General features: G+C 37.1%; 1 protein-coding gene across 5 annotated transcripts in view; it reads left to right on the forward strand.

Annotated features, from left to right (window-relative positions):
* Positions 1 to 19,127, forward strand: part of Ell2 (elongation factor for RNA polymerase II 2) — a 71,076-nt gene that overhangs the window by 48,031 nt on the left and 3,918 nt on the right. For 4 of the 5 annotated variants that reach the window (XM_074077048.1, XM_074077051.1, XM_074077052.1 and 1 more), the window contains 7 exons: positions 3,403 to 3,662; positions 7,799 to 7,923; positions 8,084 to 8,171; positions 9,909 to 10,476; positions 12,688 to 12,754; positions 16,327 to 16,498; positions 19,011 to 19,055. In XM_074077048.1, the coding sequence (XP_073933149.1) occupies positions 3,403 to 3,662; positions 7,799 to 7,923; positions 8,084 to 8,171; positions 9,909 to 10,476; positions 12,688 to 12,754; positions 16,327 to 16,498; positions 19,011 to 19,055 (1,325 nt within the window). Of the gene's footprint in view, positions 1 to 3,402; positions 3,663 to 7,798; positions 7,924 to 8,083; positions 8,172 to 9,908; positions 10,477 to 12,687; positions 12,755 to 16,326; positions 16,499 to 19,010; positions 19,061 to 19,127 lie in introns of all 5 variants that reach the window. The other variant, XM_074077049.1, reaches the window with a different exon arrangement.

Here is a 19,127-nt window from a genome sequence, read left to right on the forward strand (position 1 = left end):
CTGGTCAGGTTCCACGCAACAGAAAAACAATGACAAAAGATTACTATAGTCCCTACTCTTTCTGATGGACTGCTTAAACATCTCCCTTTCATATTGCTTACTCTTTAGAGTCATTAGATTGAGAGATACTTTTGCCATCTCATATTCAATGGAGGAGCTAGAAGTGGACTCCTTGTTATGAAACAACCGCTCATATATAGTCCCAGATTACCCAACCCTGTTGGTACCACTGCTTCTGTTTATAAAGGAGCCCAGGGAATTGATTAGCAGATGGGTCTGGAAAGAGAATTAGGTTTTCCCATGGGCTTTATTAAAAGGGCTTTTCTGAGGCAAATATTAAAAGTTAAAAAAAAAAAATAGCCATCCTGCCCACTTTGAACCTAACATTTTCCTGCTTTACTTTTCTCTTTTTTTTTAGCATCTTAATTCTATAAATATTTATATCACTAGCATTTTCATTTAGCATCTTAATTCTATAAATATTTATATCACTAGCATTTTCATTTATAGCCTGTCTTTCCTTAAACTTTTCCATGGTCTTGGTTGAATGGGCACGAAGAGGATGTGGAGAAAGCAAGTGGGTGATCTTGGTATAATTCAGTTGCCCAGTGTGGTTGGGTTGCTCTTTTAAAGAAATGAGTTACCTCAGGCCTGGCTGTGTAAAAGAACAATGAGAAAAAGAGTGAAGTAAGTGTGCTGGGAGTGGGGAATTCAGAGGCAGATGAGGACCTAGCACTATGCCCCAGGTACAATCTTACTCTGTCCTCTCTCTTCTCAGACTCGGATTTCTGATGAAACATCATACTTACTCCCTTCTTAAGGAAAAAGTTATGTTCCCTTGTTTCCCCTATGCTTGCTTCTGGGAAGATGAGGGTAAACCCAGCAGCCCTTGGAGCCCTTTTGAAACCAACGTCAGAGGCACAGAAGAAGTAGGGTAGTCTCAAACATAGTAGCAGATCTGTCCATCTGTTTTTATTTTTATTTGCCTTGCTGGCTAGAATTCATTCTAAATGACCAGTCAGCTTGGTTTGGACAAAAATGAGTTAGGCAGGTTTCTTTTCTGCAACACATGGTAAAAGGGGAGTGGAATGTGGGATTTATTGCATTTCTTAAATTTTCATGACAGTGGCCCTATTTTTTTTCTCACAAATTCCTATTAAATGTTCAAATAATAGGGCTGGGTACAGTGGCTCATACCTGTAATCCCAGATATCTAGGAGGCAAAGATAGGAGGAGGATCATAGTTCAAGGCCAGCCCAGGCAGAAAATAGTTAGCAAAACTTTATCTCAAAGAACAGCTTGAGCATGGTAATCCCAGTTACATGGAAGGCAGTTGGAGAAGGACACTATCCAAGACCAGCCCAGGAAAAAGCACAAGACTGTATTTTAAAAACAAGACTAGAAGGTTTGCATTTAAAATTTCTCTTTAGAGATTTCAGAGTGTCCTCAGACTCTGGCAGCCTGGCAGTATGGGAGAATATGGGCTATGTTGATTCATATTACTCTGCTGTCTTGCTGTCATTCACATTAAATACTGACTCATATTCTGCTGGTGGAGAAAGCAGCCATTGCTCTGCCCTTATGGAGCTTGCAGCCTAACATGAAGCAACAGCAAAATATTAAGTTTTTATTCATAAAACCTTTCCCAAAGAGAAGTACAAGTGAGAAAAATTGGGGGCTAATCACAATCTCTCATGTGTTAAGCAAGCACGTTATCATTTGAGCATATTTCACTGAAGCCTCAGATTTCTGACAATGTTCACCTTCTCAGATTACTGTGAGAATTAATAACATTATGTGTGTGAAGCACTTCAGTGTATAGTGCCCCCTAATTGGTGCTTGATAAATACTAGTTAGTCCCTTCCCATTTAACATTGATCTAGCTATTCTAAATTATGATAAATACAGAAACCAGTGTATTCACAATGTATGCACATGGGAATAAATGAATTAAAAAAGAAAGAAAGAAAGAAACCAGATCTAAGTCGGTCTCCAAAACTCTAGCTTAATTTAATAGTTTTTTTTATCATTAGGCAATATCATTAGTGTTGAGTTCCTTTGTTGTACAATAGTTTGATCTGATATTTCCCATCAGTTATGTTCAAATAGTTGAGAAACATCTAGCTAGTTGAAGTTTTCTTCATCATTATTCCTTTACTTGAGGTAGGATGGTATCCAAAAATGTATGCTCTGGCCGGGCCTGCAGTGCCCAGTATGGACAGAATTACTATTCAGTAAAGTTCCTGATGATTCACTCCAGGCTACGGCTCATGGAAACTATTTTTACTTATCCATTGTTTCTACTTACTAGTCTTGTTCTCAGTGCAGTTACCTCATATTGTACATCACTGCCAGTGCTTCCTTCTCTTTAACCAGAGGTCATGAAGTCGGGTTTAGTGTGTAATAAATGAGCTAAAAGATTCTACTTAAGAACTCATAAAAAGAGTTTCATGCTACTTTCTATTCCTTCAGCAAGGAATAGTTACTGTAGTCATTCAATGGCCAGCATATCTGAGTAGATTTATATACACCTAGCATCCAAGTCACTTCAGCCCACACATTTTCTAGAGATAGCCACTTACCAGACTCAGTTTTTATTCCAAGCATAAAACAAGTTACCTACATGAATGACACCAGCCCTGCAGAAATGGTGTGAAGGCCTCCTTTGTACCATTTTCCATTTCTTCTAACTCATCTGTGTAGTCTTAGCTCTGCCAAGGAGAAATCTGTTTGCCTGTCCCTCTAAGATTATTGCATTGGTTGTTTGGTTGGTTGGTTTTATTTATTGGTTGGTTTTTTGACTACCAAAATGTATTATGGCCTGCCAGAAAGGAATATCAGTAGTGGTTGCTAGTGGGAGTTGACTCTACTCCTTGTGGTTTTTGAATCTGTGAAATTTTTAAAGTACTGTCCCAGGTTAGCCAGAAGTGTGCTCTTAGTGAAGTCTGACAGATATTTCTCACATTTTACCACATTCACTGTGTTCATGTCTGCTTTTCGGAAATGGCTATAAGAGTAAGTTTAATTTCTATAAACAACACAAATACACATGGAAATTACCTTTATTTCCATTGAATATCAAATAACCTACAGTTTTAAAATTTGTAGTCTATTGTTACAGCTTGTGTCATGAATTATCATCCATCTGTAGTTGTAGCCAAAATATGTCTATAATAAATAGATGTTATAGACAAAAAATGATTTCATAAAAAATCCATACTTTATGGCATTTTTAAAGAATTCTTTCTGTTTGCATATCTCTTTAAAGTAAAAATTGAAATAAAGTGGACTTTATTTCCTCCAGAAATGAAAGAGATATGTAAATCAGAGCTAAGGAAACTGAGATATTCATTATATTATAATCTGTAAACATTTAACAGTGTCCTTTCCACGGGACTTTAGGGAAAAGAGTGCAAATTCGGAAAGCACCTCAAGCTGTCTCAGATGCAGTGCCTGAGAGGAAAAGGTCAACCCCTATGAACCCTGCAAATACAATTCGAAAGACACATGGCAGCAACAGTGTATCTCAGCGGCCATATAGGGACAGGGTGATTCACTTACTGGCGCTAAAGGCCTACAAGAAACCTGAGCTGCTTGCTCGACTGCAGAAAGATGGTGTCAATCAAAAAGACAAGAACTCCCTGGGAGCAATTCTGCAACAGGTGAGGACCTTCTGCTTACTTTCATGTTAAGAAGCTCACTTGAGAAGGCTTATTGTTATCTGTATTACTGAGTTAGAGCATCATCTTGATCAATCATGTATGAAATATAACTGTCAAATATTAAGTTAAATCATCTTTTTAAACATTTAATTAAAAGCCAGTTGAAATGTGGATGTTGTCTTCATTTGGGTTAAACAAATTTCGCCCCAAAATTCCATTAGGTAGTAAGCAAGGCCAGTTGTGGTGGCTCAAGTCTGTAATCCTAGCTATTTGGAAGGAGATGGGAGATGGGGAGGACTGCTGTTCCAACGCAGACCACATCTCAACCAATGGCTGAGCACCGTGGCATGCACCAGCTACATGGGGAAGTACAAATAGGATCTCACTACAGGTTGACTCAGCATAAAGCAAGACCCTATTTCAAAATTAACTAAAGCAAAAAGGACCAGGGACATGGCCCAGGTAGTAGAGTGCCTCCCTAGCAAACTCAGGGCACTGAGTTTAATGCCCAGTACCAAAAAAAAAAAAAAAAAAAAAACCAAGTTGTTTTTGTTGTCTGCTTAGTCTTTTTTTTTTTTAAAGTAAGATGTGGGATTTATTAGAGAGAAAGGAAAGGCTACAGCTAGAGCACTTCAGAGGAGCCCAGAAACCAGTAGTTCCGTCTGCTTAGTCTTGAGTCATCTAAACTATTGCCTTACTTTTCATTGACTTTTATAGGTAAAGTTGTGTAATGTATTCTATGGGTCGTAGATTGGCACATGTTAGGGTATTTTTGCCTACTAAATAGTTCAGAATGTTTCTTGCCTTCCATACTCCTTGAAGCCCTTATTACCCTGCTTTTTTCTGCCACTGGGAGTACCAAGATCTACATTAAAGGATATGAATGTATAAAAACATTAGCTGTGACCAATTACCTTGTAATCACAAGCTTCAGTATAAAAGCAGGCCATTATTTTCATTAAAGACAATAGTTTGTCAAACTTTCACTTCCTATGTTTTTCATACTTCCTTCAGGTCATAAATGTTGGTTAGCTAGCATTCAGATTCACCATGAATTGGTGTCCAACTTTTTATTTTTTTTAAGCAATAACATCTCTAAAGTTCTTAAGTTTCATCACTTTTAAAACAAAAAAAGCTATGTTTCAATCTGTTAGTCAAAAAATAACACTTTTAAGTCTTTTCATTAATTATTTCTTTACATTCAAAGCATAATACGAAATGTTATGAAAGAATGAAATCATCGTCTGCATGTTGGGATTGGTCAGTCCCTAGATACCTTGGTCAGTCTCAAGGAACTTTATTAAATCCACTGAACACCTTTGAAAACACTTTAAATCCATATGTCACATAGCAGTTTTAAGAGCTCAAGAGAAAGAATGAGAGAAAAAAATGAATATGAGGGTGTGAATGTGTATTTGGGGAAGTGAGGAAAGTCAGGTTATATATCACAAAATATTTGGTAATGATATCTCCAGAAAGGTTGTGAATTATATTCTGGGTTAGAAGATGGAGAGGGCAAAGTGCCAGCAGAGACAGTTCTCAAAGAGGCCGCTACTGATACATGTCAGTAGTTACCTGATTGTACATGTGTTTGCGGGTGTGTGTGTGTGTGTGTGTGTGTGTGTGTGTGTATAGCTAGACTTACCTAAAAAATGTTGATGTGCTTGACCCCTGAGCAAGTACACAATGAGAGTTATTAGTGTAGATTCTTTGGAAGAAACTAGATTATACTCTCATCTTGGCTGCATATTAGAATACCCATAGAAGTTTTTTAAATATGCCAGTGCCAGAACTCTACCCCAAGCTTAGTGAAAATACAGATATGGGGGCTAGTAACATCTACTGCTTGAGATGAAGTATGTGCCAGGCACAATGCTAGACATTTTGTATACATGATCTCACTTAATCCTCACAAAGGAGATAACAAAGGCATATATTGAGGACTTTGACTTAAATCAGTTATCCATTTCTAACAGCAAACATAAAATGACTGTGCTTCAGTGAAATGGACCAAAAGTATACTTGAAAGGACAGAGGAGAAGAGAACAGCAAAATGTAAAATAACAAGTCATTCCAAAATTGGTTATTTGGTCCCATACAAAGTTGTTGGCTACAGTGTTGGCTAAAATGGTCAATCCTGCTTTGCCTGTGCCAAAAGAGATATTTACTGATTTGTTGCTAATATAGTAGCTTTCAGTACTCTACAATTGTAATTCATTCATCAAATAGGTTTCTGAAGTAAACTGGATGATATTTCCTAGTACAATTTGAAAGATTATGCCTAAATTTTAAAATGCTTAACATCCACCAGGAAATTTGATTTAATACTGTTTATTACTAAACTTATATGTTTTTATAAAGCTTCTTTTTTTCTTAGAATGACTTTTCCTGGAAAAAAATAAATTTTAAAAATCAGAAAAACACATAAAACTGGCATTTGGATATTTGATTCATGAGCCACATTCATTCATTCAGTTCAGTTTCTTAGAACAAAATCCACCAGTACCACATCTACAGGTTCAACCAAGAGCAGATCAAAAATAATTTTTAGCTGAATTTTGTGGCTTATGCCTGTAATCCCAGCGACTCCAAAGGTAGAGATCAAGAGGATGGGTTCAAAGCTGGCCCAGGAAAAAAGTTAGCAAGAGCTCATCTCAAACAATAAGACAGGAGTGGTGGTTCATGCCTGTGGTCCCAGCTTTGTGGGAGGCCATAACTTGCATCACAGTCAGAGGCCAGCCCCAGGCAAAAATATGAGACCCTACCTGAAAAAATAACTGAAGCAAAAAAGGGCTAAGGACATGGCTTGAGTCGTGAAGAGCCAGCCTAGCAAGCACAAGGTTCTGAGTTTAACCTCAGTGCCGCCAGAAAGGAAGGAAGGGGAGGGAGGGAGGGGGAGAGAGAGAAACAGAGACAGAGAAAGAGAAAGAACAAAAAGAGACAGGAAGGCAAAGGAAGATGGAAGGGAGGAAGAGAGGGAAGGAAGAAGGGAAAGAAAGGTCCTGAGGGAGGAAGAGGAAACCAGGAAGCTGTCCTCATACTGAAACCTACAAAGGGACTGCCATGGAGGTAGGATGGGTAGTATGTGTAGTGCCAGGAATAATTAAAAAAAAAAAAAAATCAAAGGGTTGTTGTATTTATTCCCTTCAAAACAAATCTGATTATATCCTATATTCCTTTATTTGTAAATTTGAATTTTAAGTTTACTGCAAAACATTAAATTAGTATCAATTGAGTTGTGAGAGAAGCCAAAACTATTACATTACATTTGACAGTACTTTTAAAAGACACAGTCAGAAGTAAAGTTATTAAAAACACCAATTTCAAAAGTAAGTGACAGGCAAGAATACCTTTTTTTTCCTAGCCTTAAAAATTCCTTTTGGTTTAGGACCTGAACACAGAGATTTGTGTATTTAATGGATTATAGGTGTGTACACTAGGAATTACAGTTAAGAGATAGGGGAAGATTACACATAAGAATAAACCATCTGGCTAATAACAGTTATTTGGGGTCTCCTTTAGTTTATGATTCCATTTATTGGTTTGGGGAAATTACAAAAACTTTGAATAAGTGGTTCTTCAGGAAAATTGGCAGATGCAAGGAGAAAGTTTGATTATCAAAAAAAAAGACAAAATATAAAGGTTATTATTTATAAAGATGGTTTCTTTTGATGACTGTAAAGTTTGTAAAACAACATTTGAGTACTGTTTTCTACTTAATATCAAGTGACCTTAAGTGACCAACAGATTTCATTACTCAAAATTATTAGAGTTAGTGATAAGAAATAATGATGTTGATATATAACTGTTTACATTCCTTTGATTAGAAAAAAATCATTTTGAAAAAAACACCTTCCTCCATTTTTTTCCTAATGTGGACTTATTATTTGATTAGAAGTATGACAAATGCCATGTGGCCATCCAGGGAAACAACATACATCTCTGCATATAAAGTTTTAATTCTGTTTTCTAACTTCCCCAAATGAAGTTGAATGGCATTTATTTCTGGCATATTCAAAATTACCTGTCCTTTTGGGGCCGATTGGTGTCATTATTTTTGGTATGACTCTTAAAGATCACCTATTCTAGATAATTAGCAAAAATATTTCATGCTCTGTTTTTACACCATGTACTAGGTAGCCAATCTGAATCCTAGGGACCTCTCCTATACTTTAAAGGATTATGTGTTTAAGGAGCTTCAACGAGATTGGCCAGGATACAATGAAACAGACAGACGGTCATTGGAGTCAGTGCTCTCCAGGTAAGTTCTTCCTTTTTGTCTTTAAAAATGATGCAAATAAGAATTCATTTTAGTCATTGTTATTTTTCTATGGAGTTGAGATGGAGAAACAAAGGTAAACTTACTATTATAAACATTTTAAAGTTGTCTTTAATGCCTGGAGCATGTGTGTTCCTTACAGAAAGCTGAATACGCCTCAGAATGCTGCTGGCACCAGCCATTCAGAATCTCCCATCTGTTCTAGCAGAGACACTGCGCCATCTCCTCAGGTATGTCATAAAGTTACAAAACCATAGACCTCAGGAGCCTGCTAGTCAGGTCCTCTGATTCATAAGTAAGAGAAATGAGGCCCAGGAAGCTTTGCAGCTTGCCAAACACAACACAACTAACTCATGGCAAAGCCTACATTTTATTGTAAGATTGTCTACTTTTCAATTTGGTCACTAACTAGAAGACACATCCAGTCCTATACAGTTTTCAGTTTATATGGAAAATTGATGATACTTGATTTTGTCTGAAACATGTTCTAGAATATTCTTTGGGAAAATGTTTTTGCAATAAGTAAAATAACAACAACAAAAAAATGGCATTTTCAAATGTTTTCTTATACCACTTTTCAATTTGACCCTAATCAGAATACTGCCAATCAGACTCTCTTCCAGCTTAAACTTTCCCCTGAAAGATTTAGCCCATCCTCGAAAAAAAACAATGGGGAAGTCCTGGGCAGTGCTAGAGTTCAAGCTTGCTGGTTCTCAACTGACTGGCCAGTCCTGAAACTCTCCCAAGAGAGTGAGAGAGTTTCAGTGTCCTGAGTACTTTGGACAAACTGTGGGAGAGACCTCCCCACTCACCCAATACTGGTGATAGTGTTTCTTTTTTTCTTTCTCTCTTTCTTGGCACTACTTCTAAGAATTAAGCAGAAACAAACAGATGTGTGGAGAGCATGCCCTGAGTAAAAGACTATTAACATGTCAGAAAATGTTAGAAACCTATTGTGAGGAATATTCAGTGGGAGGGGAAAAAAAGGCAATTTTATTCTTGCTTGTCCATTGTCTTTGGAAGCCTCGCTTTTAATGCCAACTACTATGATGTTACTTCTACTTTGATCAAACTACATTTCAGCTGCCAAGTAAATGGTGCTCACTTGAAAACAATACATCAGTGAGTTGGTTAGTATTTTCTTTCTAACAAAAATACAAGCCACAGCATTACATTTAAACATAAATATGGACTTATGTTTCATATTTTTTCAATGTTGAATTTCTTTTTTAACTTAAATACTATTATTGTTACTGACTTCTTAAAAAGTACTTCTACATCACTTTGAACCAATTATGAAGGCTTAGTTTACAGTTTTATGAATAGAGATGAAAGGGTAAAAAAAATTAAATAGCATTTCAACAGTGATAGAGATACTTAAGAGGAATTACTCTTAAAGTGCTGGCTGGTCCACTCTAACACAATTGAAATGACAAATGACAACCAAAATATTCACAAGTGGAGCATTTTAACACATTAGAGATTAAACAAATCTAGGCACAGTGTCGTTTACCTAGCCTTATCAATGCTCACAGAATCAAATGTTAGACAAATTGCTTTCTCTTCTCATTTAATACAACTGAGCCAGTCATGGCCAGCAGTGGAAGGCAGCTGCTTCTATTTATCATCTCCTGAGAGTTCTAATGCACATAAATCAGCATAGTCCCTAGGAACTTAGGGTTAGGCTGTAAGATCAGAAAGAATTGAGTAAGCGCTCCAAGAAATATTTATTTGCCAGGTTCTGCCTTTGGCATCAGACATTAAAATTCATTTTGCTTTGGTTTCTTTTGTTGTTTTGTTTTGGTTTGGGATTATAGTTTTCTCTTTGGGGGTGGTGGTTAGCTTCTGCTTAAGCTTGGAGAAAGTTTAGTATGAGTAAGCATACTCAGTTGTTTAACCAGTATTCATGTATTCAGATTATCAAATTTTGGTGCAAACCTGCTCATTTTTCCCCACTGCCTTCTCAGAAACGGCCATTGGATTCAGATTTCATTGATCCTTTAATGAATAAAAAAGCTCGAATATCTCACCTTACAAATAGAGTACCGCCGACATTAAATGGTCATTTGAATTCCACCAGTGACAAATCTGCTGCAGGCCTCCCGCCGCCCCCTGCAGCTGCTGCTATCTCCACCCCCCCACCACTGCCTTCAACCCACCTGCCTGTCTCCAATCCTCCGCAGACTGTAAATTCCAACTCCAACTCCCCTAGCACTCCAGAAGGCCGGGGGACTCAAGACCTACCTGTTGACAGTTTCAGTCAAAATGGTAGCATCTATGAGGACCAGCAAGACAAATATACCTCTAGGACTTCTCTGGAAACATTACCCCCTGGTTCAGTTCTACTAAAATGTCCAAAGCCTATGGAAGAAAACCATTCAATGTCTCATAAGAAGTCCAAAAAGAAGTCTAAAAAACACAAGGAAAAGGACCAAATAAAAAAGCATGATATTGAAACTATTGAGGAAAAAGAAGAAGACCTTCAAAGAGAGGAAATTGCCAAACTAAATAACTCCAGTCCAAATTCCAATGAAGGTATTTTACATTTGTAAAAACAACTAGTTTTAGGTGCTGCTGCTTATAATTAATAATACTTTTAAAGCAAATGATCTTCTATTTAATTATTAATCTTGTACTGCACTTTTGAGCAGATTTTTTTCTTTCATTTTACAGCGGTTGTTTCAGTCTCTTTAGCAACTTCTAAGCATGATTTCTATATTTATTAATAGATAATGTTATTTGAAAATGACCCTTTTAGAGGTGGGCTTTGATGCTCTTTTCCTTATCTCTGTGCTAGTGTACAGCTTCAGTGTGACTGTTATGTGGTATTCTTGAACTGAATTAACCAGGAACACAATTAGCAATAAAAATACTCATTTCCTCCTTTCTCAAAGAAACATGGGCTCCCCTGCTTTAATTAAAACTAGCACAGGGGAAATGTCAAGTTCTTTATAAAATAGGCAGGGTAAAATCACATTTGCAGATCCATAACATCATCTTCATTTGCACTGAAAGCAATCTGGCTTTTGCAAGGCTGTTGGCTATTATTAGCTTGATAAGAGCTTAAGGTATGCTTTGCTTTGTTTTGTAATTTTGAGGTCCTGTTTTAGTAAACAGTTTTAATAAACTAACATGAATTGTTATTCTGTATTTTGTCCATAACACTGAAAGCCTGAAATCCTTAGATTTAACTGACCACCTTTGCCATATGTGAGAAGCTCTGATTGTTTTCTTTTACTGCTACTTCCAAAGAAGGAATTGTAGAATAGTATGACACAGTGTCTTTGATGACCTGGATTGGTCATATCGCATGTCAAAGCATATCTTGTTGATATACAGATCAGTGTAATACTATATAAAGGCCCATGTGCAAGCTTTTTTTCCCTTCAACACTTCCATATTTGAATTTGTCAGGTCAAGAAAAGCCATGATTCAGGGTTTTAATAACCCAGGTTCTCAGGCATCCTCTGCTATCTACCCTCAGGGGTGATCCTGAGTCAGAGCAGAGTGCCAGAAAGACTAGATTCCAGTATGTTGAGACCTATAGCAGAGTTTTGAGTGTTCTCAGAGTTGTAGACCTGGAGAAACAGGCCTTGTCTTTTGGAATCCTTCCCAGAGGGTATACAGGAAAACCCTTCAGAACCAAGTAGGATCAGTACAAACCATGGACAGATTTAGATCCACATTCTTAGACTGGAGGTGTGGCTCAAGTGGCCTGCTTTGCAGGCTCAAAGCCCTGAGTTCAAACTCCAGTCCCACCAAAAAAATCTTTCCTTACACCCACATCCTCTGTTTCTGTTGGAACTTTTCTGGTATCTGTGGCAAAGGAAAAGTGTCCTGTACTCGATGCTTTCCCTTGAAGATTCAGGCTGTTATAAAAGCATGTTCCTGTGCCCAAACCTGAATCAAATATATATAGGTAAACAATAAGCCCAGCAAGTCTATGTAATTTATTTAATGTACTTTGTCTTTTAAAATATAAGACTGAGAAATTGTCAGATATTCACAGATATTTGCACCAGACAAATCAAGGTTTAAGTTAACTGTGTTTTGGATGATTAAAAAAATAATAATAACAAAAACAGTTTCTGAAAATGGTACATTTAAACAAATAGAATACTGAGAATACTTTGTCAGCACATTTATAGGTGACTGGAACTTTTGTATTTAAAAAGACTGTTTAGTATTATGAAGACTAGAGATTAGAAGAGTATAAATCAATATTCAATAATATCTTATTTTAAACAATAGGAAAACATCCTACCCAATTCCACTGTCTGCATGCAAAAAGGATGGCAATAAAAATATAGTGGCCAAAGCATTCTGCTACCTGATTTTATTGTTTTTCTGCCTTGTTTGAATCCCATGAAAAGTAGATGTTGATGTAAAATTTGTATTTCCCATTGTCTGGCTGCATCTGCCACCACAGTCTTGAATTGCTGGGCAGATGCCACAACTGTTGTTGAAAGAATAGAAGACTGACCTTGAGTTAAGATGGAATTCCTTTATTGTGCAGACACTGCAGTAGCCAGGGTACTTTAAATGCCTGGTCTCAGTTCTGCTGGCGCTGGTCATAGGACCTCTATTGTTTGTGTTCAATTGTATTCCTTGCTCGCTGTTGCTTATTGAGATGGAATAATAGAATTTGAGGAAAAGTATTCCAGATGTTTCTAATCTAGTTTGGAATTACAGATATTTGATAACCATACTAGTTAATGAACGCTCTGATTTTTTTTTCCTTCATAGAAGTTAAAGAGGATTGTACTGCCTCCATGGAGCCTTCTTCAACAATTGAACTCCCAGATTATTTGATGTAAGTTTATCTGTCTGCCTGGAGAGATCGGTTTAATTTTAGAAAGTTTGCAAATTCTTTTCCCATAATTTGCAAATCAAAAAAGTATGAAATTCCAGAAAGAGTCCTGGAACCACCCCTACAATTGAAAGGCTGCCATTAAGCCTGCTATCCCAAATCCACCCTTGTCTGCATGAGCAGGTTGTGCCTCCCCCTGCTCTGAACTGTGTTCATTGGCCTTTAAGTACAGAGAAGCCTGTCCTTTGTTCCAGAGCCAGGCCAAGCATTTGATTATGGAAGATTTCAGGGATCTGACTCTTCAAAGCTGACAGTCTATCAATGCACAGCCATTCACTTGGGCCCCCAAAAGCGATGGTTTACTACTGACAAAGTGCTTGAACCTCTGCATTAATAATACAGACTAGAGATGGGTTGGTTTTTATTTAAATAAAGGTCTGCCCGCAAACTAATTTTAAGAGGAGAGAATGTAAAATTTGATAATTTCACTTTAGTCAGTTATAATGTTTTTCTTGCATGACAACAAGTTGCTAAACACTGAGCTGAGGACATTTTTGTAACTGGTTATCACAGAAATTATAACTTGGAGACATAATTCTAGCTTTTTTTTACAGAATAAAAGGCTTTTGTAAGAAGATAATAATTAAGTGGCCAGAGCTTAGAAAATGGAGAATGAAAGAACAGACTGATAGGACAGCAGATAGTTTTGAAAATGAACGAATGTGCAAAATAGCTGGAATGTAGGTCAAAAATTAAGACTGTGCTGTATCAGCATGTTTTCTCTATTAAATGGCATCTAATAATGGGCAAAGTTGAGCTATGCTCTTAGCCTTGTTTTCTCCAGAGTACAAGACATCTTAAATTTAAAATCTATGCCTCAACAATAGTGTGACAACTGTAGTTCTTGGGGAATGAGACAGCACGCAAGTATAATGCTAGTTATCATTTCTTAACTAACAGGACCTGGAGAAATGATACTAAGTACTCTGCTATCTGAGGTAGTGTATGGGTATAGAGTTCTGTCGGGGGGAGCCTTGAAGAGCAGCTATTTTCAAGGGACCCAGGAAGGGCCAGAAGTCTGCAGCCAAGCTTCCAAGACAACCCCTGGCTCTATTGCTGAGAGGTCACCTCTGTCACGTTCCCACTCCTCCAAGTCAGCCCCTCAAGTCACAGCCATCAAGTTGCTGCTCATTCTCTTGTGAAGGATTTAGAATTCCTCATATGTATATATATATATATATATATAAAATAAAATCATGTGAAGAGACTAAAAAATCATCTACACTTTTCCCCATGGATTCAAGGCTGTTGCTGTGTTTTGCCAACCTAATTAGCTAATTCTATATTTAAAAGGTTTTTTTTTTTTGGGTTACTGGTCTAAGGCTGTTGCTGCATCTGTCTCAGTGCAATTTTGTGTGTTATGTTTCTAGGACTGTGGTTGTGTGCTTAATTTATTTAAATAAAAGCTATTTATTTACCAAAAACTAAATTTTATAGAAATACAACAAATTTTCTAAAAAAAGAGAAAATGATTAAAAATACAGAACGTAAGTTACCTCCTAAGAGAGGTAACTGTCTTTTCATAAGAAAAACAGTACAATAAAGCCTAAATGATTAGCCTTCGAATAATTCCTACTTAACCACAATATTGCAGGTGTTTATACAATAAGACTCTTCATTGCTTGTGGGTGTGAATTATTCAAATTGTAGGAATTTTTATTCTATCACTGCTTTAAGAACCGACTTATAAAACCATTTTTGTTAAAAAAAAAAGAAAATAGTGAAATGACAGTATAATCAGACAGCAATACAATTGCCGACCAGTTTCTTGTTTTTCTTCAAGGAAATTATTATATAAAATACTAAAGGTGTGATTTTGAGAAAGTGATATAAATATATTACACAACATTTTGCTTATCTGTGCTTATCCCCAGTAACTTCTTCCTCCCTCTGGGCTCTCTGGTGTGCAGTGAAGACAGCCGTGTTTAGAGAGGATTGCTTGCTTCCCTGCTTGGCTGGCAGTGTGCCTTATACAACTGAGACACCAGCAGGGTAGCTCTAAATCAGCATACTACTGCTGTCTCAATTACACTTAGACCTCCACACTGTCTAACTCAGCTCAAATAAAAATATTAATGAGGACACTAAGTTTGCTCACTGCATCACTTTTCTCACATTTCCAGTGAGGCATCTGTGATATAGCAACTTAAATAAAACTGGTAAAATTGTATAAAACCATTTGGAGAAGACTAAACTCCGAGATGCTGCCACAGTGCAGAATAAATGTATACATCCAGGGTGCATCCTGAAGCTCCCACCGCCTGCCTGAAATCTCAGTTTTTATCTCAAATAATCAAGGGATTTTTGGCGTTCCATGACAGAAGCACAGAGTGCAGAGAACCAAACCTGATCCCAGCTCCCATGTTCATAAACAAATAATATTGTTTGTTTTAATATTAAAATGCTGTTTTAACTTACTTGCCACTGGATAAAATGACATACTTGGAAGGTGGTTTTCATTTATCATGTCCCAAGGAGTATTCACATCCCAAAGGAAAACACAGATTTGTGGCATTTTATTAAAGAAGTAAAATTTATAGGACAAAACTAGTTGTCTGTTGCATATTGTATGACATATTAAGTGTTTAAAAAAAAAAAACTAAAAAAAGCTGGGCTTAGTGGCTCATACCTGTAATTCTAGCGAGCAGGAGGTGGAATGGTAGGATTACCATTTAAGGTCAGCCTGGGCAACCCCATCCCAGCCAATAACTGAGCATGGTGGTACACACCTGTCATCTCAGCTACATGGGAAACATGAATAGGATCAAGGTCCAGAACAGTCTGGGTAAAAAAAGAGACTCTCCCAAAAATGGCTGGGACTGTGGCTCGTGGTAGAGTGCCTACCTGGCAAGCACAAGGCCCTGAGTTCAAGCCCCAGTACAGTGAGAAAGAGACAGAGGGGAGAGAAGAGAAAGGAAAATAATTGGGTTTTTTTTTTTGTCTCTCACTCTAAAAAATTATAAACAATTCCCTTTTGTCTAGTTAAAAAAATGTGAGAAAAACAATAGAGGGAGCAGGGCAGAGGCACATTGTTGATTTCTGCATGTCACAGGTCTGAAAGGTGAATGACAGATACCACCCCATAAAGCAGTGGATGCGGGGACAGCTTTGACTTCACTTAATGACTGCATGGCATTCTCCTTGTGTCACATTACCAATCAAGTCCTTCTGTCTTGATAACTTTAACAGATGGGTTGGCCTCTGTGGTAATTAGTGTTGTAATGAATTATTTTGGATAGAGTAAATTCTGTTTTCTTTTGACATTGCATTTTCATTCCACTGCTACCACGTTTTTTTTCACATTTGTTCTCCTTCATGAATGCTCTTAAGCCTCCCTGTATGACCATTTCACCTGGAAGGTCCTATGAAGGAGTGACCTGGGAGCAAACCAGTAGTGGAGGGGCATTAAATACTAGCAGTACATGTGAGGATAGTTTCTAAGTGGTTTCAATCTCAGACTCTTGCTATCATATTTATTCTGCAGCTGCTCTTCATTTACCTTTTTTTCTTATTAGAAAATATATTGCAATCGTCTCCTATGAGCAGCGCCAGAATTACAAGGATGACTTCAATGCTGAGTATGATGAGTACAGGGCTTTGCATGCCAGGATGGAGACTGTAGCCAGAAGATTTATCAAATTGGATGCACAAAGAAAACGCCTTTCTCCAGGCTCAAAAGAGTATCAGGTAAATAGATTTGTTCCTGGATAGACTGACTTTCATATTTTACCTTCTTTATTTCCCTGCCCCAACAACCCCAGCCTGACTGTTAGAGCAACCCCACTTGCAGACCTGCTTCTCTGTTGCTTTAGGAAACTTAATATTTGAATTAGTTCTTGAAATTAAATAAACTGTATAGAAGAAACTTTCTGCCACTATATCATGTATTGAGAAAAATATCAAACACAAAATAAATAGAGAAAAAGTTAGATCTTGGATTCATTTAAATATTTGATTATGCTGCCTGCTCATCTCAAACTATAGACTTTCCCCCCAAACTGAGCTATTTCAAGTAAGTCTTTTAATTATTATTTATATAAACTCCGAATTAGGTTATAGACCTCGAAGGGACATTGTAGACATGGGATAGAAAGGGGACATAATACTACAGAGGTTTGGGCTCCAGTAAGAAGTTTGGTGCTTCTAGCCATTCCAAAGACTGACACTTATTAACCCCCATTAGTCTATTTTTACTTTTTCACCCTGTGTGGTAATATTGCTACAACCAACAGAGAACAGTAGATTCTTCACCTGCCTCCTGATTTTTTTCATAGCTCTTAGCAAAAACATGATAGAAATTTGTATTTCTATTCCATCTTTGCATAGGCCAAATAACTTGGGCATACTTCACAGCCATAGGTGGTTATGGTACCTGTGACCCAACCCACTAACCCACTCCCCTTGTCCTGACTGGAACATCCGTGAGAGAATGAATGAGTTTCCCCACAATAGGAAAAATAGCCCAAGAGCATTTATGTCCTAGAGATTCCTTATGTCTCATATTAGCAGGCCTTTACCTCTTCAATAAGCTGGTGAGAGTTAAAGACTTTGCCAGAGGTATTTAGGAGTACAAGAAGTTGTTGATGTAGTAGTTTGGGGCTTATGCTTTCCTATACATTTATTTATTAGTTTACATGATTATATTTAAACTGATTGCTTAGTGGTTAGGAGTGGGCTCTGGAGCTACTAGATTCCCAGCTCTGTCATTTAATACTTGCGTGACCTTGGCAAGTTACTTAATGCCATTTTCCCTCAAATTCCCCATCCACAAAATAGGGTCATCATAGAATTGTGACTAATAAATGTAGGGCTGTAGGGAGGCATTTGTAAACTGCTCAGATCCATGCTTGGTACATGGTACAGGAGGGCTAACTAGCTATTTTCCCCCAGCTACCTGATTTCCCCTCTAGTGGATATCATTACTACTGGTTGTCCATGTACTCTTTCAGAAGTATGTATTATATATATGTGTTTACAATGTAAATGTATACATACAAGTAAATTCACATATGTACATTAATTGAGTCTACATTTTCTTTCATTGTAAGAGGCATTATTATGCTGTATCCCAGTAAATTAACTCATGATCCATTGTTGGTTATCCTGGTTTTGTTAGAGCTAGAAAAAATGTACATCTTAAAAGTAATAAAATTATTAGAATATAATAATAATCTACCTCTTTAAATAAATGGTATCAAGCTGTCCTTATTGTTTTACATTATCTTTTTTTACTAAACAACATTCTATATCAGTACAGAAAGAGCTTCCTCATTTTTAATGTCCTCTTAATATCCATTGTGTAGTTTGATGGACGTTTTGATATAGCTTACCGTCTTTTGCTTTGCAGTGCTGCAGTGAATAACCTTCTGTGTATGTCATCTTACTCAGGGGCAAGTAGATGTGTAGTATACGTAGAATCACTGAGTTTGTTTTCCACTTGCTATTTCAATAGCTCTTGCCAAATTGCCTTTCATAAAGATTGAACTGGGCCAGGCATGGTAGTGCATGCCTATAATCCCATTTACTTGAGAGGTGGAGGTTGAGAAGATCACAGTTTGAACCCTAAAAAGTTAGTGAGACCCCATCTCAACAAGGTGGAGGAGGGAGGGGCTGAATATTACAGAAGTACATTATATATATATATATATATATATATATATATATATATATATATATAAATAGTACAATGAAACCCACCAAAACTGTTAAAAAGGAGGAGGGAGGGTAGCTAAGAAAGAGTAACATACATGGGATAAATATGATCAAAGTACATGATATGCAACCTGTAAATATCACAATGAAACCCCTTTGTACAGTTAGTTTTTGCTAATAAAAATGTTTTTGTTTCGTTTTGTGTTTAAAACCAGTGCAGGCGTGGTAACATACTTCTATAATCCCAGCTACAGAGGAGGCTTAGGTAGAAAGAACATGGACCAAGGCCAGCCCTGGGGAAAAGGTCCAAGATCCTATCTGAAAAATAGCTAAAGCAATAATAAAGGAGTGGCATGAGTGGCTCAAGTGATAGGGTCCTGCTTAGCAACCATGAGGCCCTGAATTCAAAATCTCAGTACCACCAAAAAAAAGATTGTACCAAGTTATAGTCTCACCATCAATATTTCCTACACCTTGCCAAATGCATGTTAGCTATTATATTGCCAAAAAGTTATTCTTTTCTGATGTCTAATTTTTACTTTTGTAGAATGTTCATGCAGAAGTCTTACAAGAATATCAGAAGATCAAGCAGGTAAGGTACTATGACTATTTGTTTTCTGGCCTGTTTTTGAGAAATGTTAGGAAAGAATTCTGCAACCTAACT

The sequence above is a fragment of the Castor canadensis genome, chromosome 6 (genome assembly GCF_047511655.1).
Source record: "Castor canadensis chromosome 6, mCasCan1.hap1v2, whole genome shotgun sequence".
Lineage (NCBI taxonomy): Eukaryota > Metazoa > Chordata > Mammalia > Rodentia > Castoridae > Castor > Castor canadensis.